The 4,855-nt window shown below is 48.5% G+C and overlaps 1 protein-coding gene across 1 annotated transcript; it reads right to left on the bottom strand.

Annotated features, from left to right (window-relative positions):
* Positions 1-1,772: 1,772 nt before the first annotated feature.
* Positions 1,773-3,470, bottom strand: LOC311508764 (potassium voltage-gated channel subfamily A member 5; the record flags this gene model as incomplete). The annotated part of the gene is made up of 1 exon (XM_084573715.1): positions 1,773-3,470. The coding sequence occupies one exon, from the start codon at positions 3,468-3,470 to the stop codon at positions 1,773-1,775; it is 1,698 nt and encodes a 565-aa protein (XP_084429841.1).
* Positions 3,471-4,855: the final 1,385 nt, after the last annotated feature.

A 4,855-nucleotide genomic window follows, 5' to 3' on the forward strand; every position in this document is an offset into this window, starting at 1 on the left:
CCATGACGGTGTGTTTCAGTAAATACTATAAATATCCAAAGTGAGCTTGTTTGGCCCTTTAAGACGCCCCCGTCCCGCCTCTAAGCGCTTCAGGGTCTCTGAGGACAAAAGTGGAGGAAGCTGCTTCCCAGATAACACTCAGTGTGACAGCTGACAGCCGACACGCCTGCAGACTCCCATCTGTCCTCTGCAGCTTTTAACCAAACTAGAATAAATAGAAATGAATTCAAGGGTGTGAGGTGTTAGTTTCAGACGAACAGAACGACGGCTCTGCCTTTTTATTCGTCTTTACAGGTTTGTGTTACGTAAGCAGTAAAGTGGCGTCATTTATTTTATCGTCTGATTCACGACCTTTAACTGAGTCCAACAAGAAGGAGGACGACACGGTTTATGTTCCACATCTACACTGTGAAATAAGTTCAGATTAAACCATAATCATCATCTACTCTGATATCACAACCTTCAAGTTCAGGAAATAATAAAACCTCCAATGAGAACCACGGTTTACTGGTAATATACGGAAGCCCTTTAATGGCAATAAAATTTAAAATAAAATGTCAGGCATAAAAAAATGACAACATCTGTGACTATATTAATCAATTAATCACTGTGTGTATATATATATATATATATATATATATATATTAATAAAAACCTATTTTTTTTAGTTTGAAGATTTTCCATTTTTTTGCCACATTTGTAAAACATCTCCATATTTGGGTCTTTCTCAGTTGTTCTTTGCAGATTTTAATACTTGTGAATTTGTTATTGTTCCCCCACAAATATGCATCATAGAAACCTCAACACTCTAAAGCTAATTATTTTATTTTAACCATAAAACTCAAAATAAAACAAGAGTCTGATTTTTTTACCTTATTTTAGTGTTTTTGATTCCAGTTTCAAATATAATTGCCTCTTTAACTCATTTATTTGAATTCCGTCACCACCTCCCCTCCATACAGGAGGACAGCTGTTAAAAGACAGATTTTAAACACATTCTCACAGATGTGACACTGACCTGGTGTCGTCGTTGCTCCGTCTCTCCAGACGCTGTCGTTCCCTCACGTTGACGTACTTCCATGTTTTGTCCTTTTTCTTTATTACTTAAAATAAATAAATAAATAAATAAATCAAAAATCAAAAATGCTCTTGAAGGGTCAGAAACAAGGCTGAGGTCCTCTGAGAGTTACTCCTGTCTCTGAATCACCTCCTGGACACAACCTGAGTGGAGATAAAACAGGTCTGCAGCTCAAAAATAGATTTCTCTCTATATATGATTTCTTTTCTTTTTTCTTTTAGTTTTGTTTTGTCTGTAAATAATCTACATTAACACCAGACCCACAGAGAGCAGGCTTGTGGAGATATGTACAGGTGTGCTGCAGGTTTTCAGCGTAAACATAATGACAGGAGGAAAGATTTTGGCTTTTTCTTTTGTGGCTCTACTTGAACTCTCTCCTCCGTATGTACACCAGTCTGCTGCTGCTGCTGTTAATCCTCTCATTACTCCTCATCCTTGATCATCTGCAGCAGAAGCTTCTTCCTCCATGAGTCTGGTCAGGTGTCAGGTGCTTCATTAAAGGGCCTCTGTGTTGCATCACGTGCTGCTCTCTGCTCCAGATGAGGGGGATTAAATGTGCTTTTTATAAATCAACCCCGTCGCTCTTCAAACTTTTCCTCATGGCTGTGTGTTGATCCTCCAACGTAAGAGCCCGTTAACGGGGGTTTATTCTACACAACTAGGGGCTGCGGAGCGGAGCGGGGCGCGCGCCGGGCTACAGGTCCGTCTCCCGTGTGTCCAGGCAGAACGCGTAAAGGGATCTCTTGAAGTCCATGCTGCTGTTCGCCTTGATGTTCGCCTTCTCCACCGAACCGCCCGCGTCGTTGTTCTCCGCCTCCTGCGACTTCGTGGAGGACTTGCTCCCCTTGCGCTTCGGCTCGGGACTGGCCCGGCCGCTGTTGGGCTCGTCCTTCAGGGAGGACTGGTCCTGGTCCGTCTCCCGGTGGTAGAAGTAGTTGAAGTTGGAGACGATGACCGGCACTGGCAGCGCGATGGTCAGCACACCGGCGATGGCGCACAGCGAGCCCACGATCTTCCCCCCGACCGTCACCGGCCGCATGTCCCCGTAGCCCACGGTCGTCATGGTGACCACGGCCCACCAGAAGGCGTCCGGGATGCTGGAGAAGTGAGACTCCGGCTCGTCCGCCTCCGCGAAGAACACGGCGCTGGAGAAGAGGATGACTCCGATGAAGAGGAAGAAGATGAGCAGCCCCAGCTCCCTCATGCTGGCCTTCAGGGTCTGCCCCAGGATCTGGAGCCCCTTGGAGTGCCGGGACAGTTTGAAGATGCGGAAGACCCGGACCAGGCGGATGACCCGGAGGATGGCCAGGGACATGGCCTGCTGTCCGTTCTGGTGCTCCTGGCCCTGCTGCTCCGCCAGCTCCGTGCCCACGGTGATGAAGTAAGGCATGATGGACATGATGTCGATGATGTTCATGATGGTCTTGGAGAACTCCGACTTGCTGGGGCACGCGAAGAAGCGCACGATGAGCTCGAAGGTGAACCAGATGACGCACGTGGTCTCGACGATGAAGAAGGGGTCGGTGAAGGTGAGCGAGGGCCGGGGCGCGGTGCTGTTGTCCAGCCGGCTGGTCACCGGCAGCTCCCGCTCGTCCCTGAACTCTGGCAGCGTCTCCAGGCAGAAGGTGATGATGGATATGGTGATGACGATCACGGACACGATGGCGATGCCCCGCGCCGGGCTCGAGCTCTCCGGGTACTCGAAGATGAGCCAGACCTGCTTCTGGAACTCGTTCTGGGGCAGCGGCTTCTCCTCCTCCTTAATAAAGCCCTCGTCCTCTCGGAACCTCTCCATGGCCTCCTCCCCCAGCTGATAGAACCTGATCTCGTCCGCGAACACGTCTATGGACACGTTGACGGGTCTCCGGATCTTCCCCCCGGACTGATAGAAGTACAGGATCCCGTCGAAACTCGGTCTGTTGCGGTCGAAGAAGTACTCGTTCCGGAGCGGGTCGAAGTATTTAATCCTCTTGGCGGGGTCTCCCAGCAAAGTGTCCGGGAACTGGTTGAGGGTGCCCAGCTGGGTCTCGTACCGGAGCCCGGCTATGTTGATGAGCACCCTCTCGTTGCTCTCCGTGTCCATGTCCATGTCCAGCATGTCCTCGTCGAACAGATGGGGACTGTGGTCCGCGCGTAAAAGCGCATCCATGGCGTTCTCGCTGCAGCTGAACGTGTTGTTCATGTCGTTGATTTTCCAGGAGCTCTGCTGCTGAGGACTCCCCCGGGTGTTCAGCTCCTTAGCGCAGTCCTCCCCGAGTCCACCGCGAACGAAGCCCGGCTGAGGGACGTCCAGCGCGTTCCGGCAGCTGTCCTCGGCATTGTTCCCTCCACCTCCACCTCCACCGCTCCCTTTAGCGCCGCCGTTCTCAAAGCTCACCAAGGCTATCTCCATTCCGCAGCCATCAACAGTTAATGTGTGAAAAATAAAAAAGACTTGTTGAGTCGGAGCTCAAACATCCTGCTGATGCCTGAGGACAGAGAGGAACGGAAATCAAATCAAATCAACTCTGCAGCAGATGGAGACGGAGCTCTGGATCCAGCTCCTCTTCCTCCTCTTCCTCTTCTTCTTCTTCTTGTTTTAAGGCGTCAAGCTGCTCTGGATGAAGTCAGTATTAAAAGGAGGAGAGGACCCGGATGAGAGAGTAGGATGGAGTGATTACTCCTCTCCTCTAAAGTGATGTTCAACCGTTTAGCTGCCTCTGAAAATGAGGATGAAGACAAGCTGTCAGCTGCTCTCTCGCTCTCGCTCTCTCTCTCTCTCTCTCTCTCTCTCTCTCTCGCTCTCGCTCTCGCTCTCGCTCTCGCTCTCGCTCTCGCTCTCGCTCTCGCTCTCGCTCTCTCTCTCGCTCTCGCTCTCGCTCTCTCTCTCGCTCTCGCTCTCTCTCTCGCTCTCTCTCTCGCTCTCTCTCTCTCTCTGGGACCGGTGACGCGCTCTGTTGTGTCGCGCGCACTGGCCATTTTGTTTGTTTCTAGAGTCACCTCCTCTAACAAGAGATGAAAAAATGAAAAAAACTCTGTTTATTTTATATTTTAAAAAAACTAAAATAAAACCCCATATTTTAACAAGATAGATAATATTTCTTTATTTTTCTTCTCATTGTCCAAATTTGACCTTTACCTGACTACATTGGAACCAGGACTTTAACCAAAAGCGTAGCTTAACTTAGCTTAGCTTAGCATCTTCTTTAGCTAACATAAAACCTCTTCTGCTTTTCAGACCTTAATGCACATCCATCCATCTCCCTCCAGTCTGAGCATAAAGGACGTCTTTCCACATGAAGACATCCATGGACGTGTCTTTCATGCAGGAGCTCTTTGCTGTCTTTGTGTCCTCCGTGGCTGGAGGGTCGGGCCCCGGGGCCACACTCTGCTCTCTAACGGTGTCCCCGTCCCGCTGGCTTTAAAGGAAATGGACAGAGTCTTTCTCCTCGTCCTCTCAGCGCCACATTAGAGTTATGAAATCTGAATTCATGAGAACACAAATGGTTTTTCTTATTCTAACAGAACTCACTTCCTGTTTGTACCAAACTGCCTCTTAGCTCGTTAGCCTCCACTCCGTCTGCTTTACACACTTGAACCGTTTCTATCATTTCTTATTTCTTCTACTGTCGTGTTGCAAAAACTAAACGTACAAGTAGATCTTTGGTTTTATTTAAAGTAATAAACGAGCAAAAAACAACTCGAGAGTCAAAATGGCTCAATAATTCATAACACTTGAATAAAACCTGCAAAATAAAGCAGCTTAATTAAAAAACATCCTAAATTCACGAAAGTTTA

Source organism: Chelon labrosus (assembly GCF_963514085.1).
Source record: "Chelon labrosus genome assembly, chromosome: 23".
Classification (NCBI taxonomy): domain Eukaryota; kingdom Metazoa; phylum Chordata; class Actinopteri; order Mugiliformes; family Mugilidae; genus Chelon; species Chelon labrosus.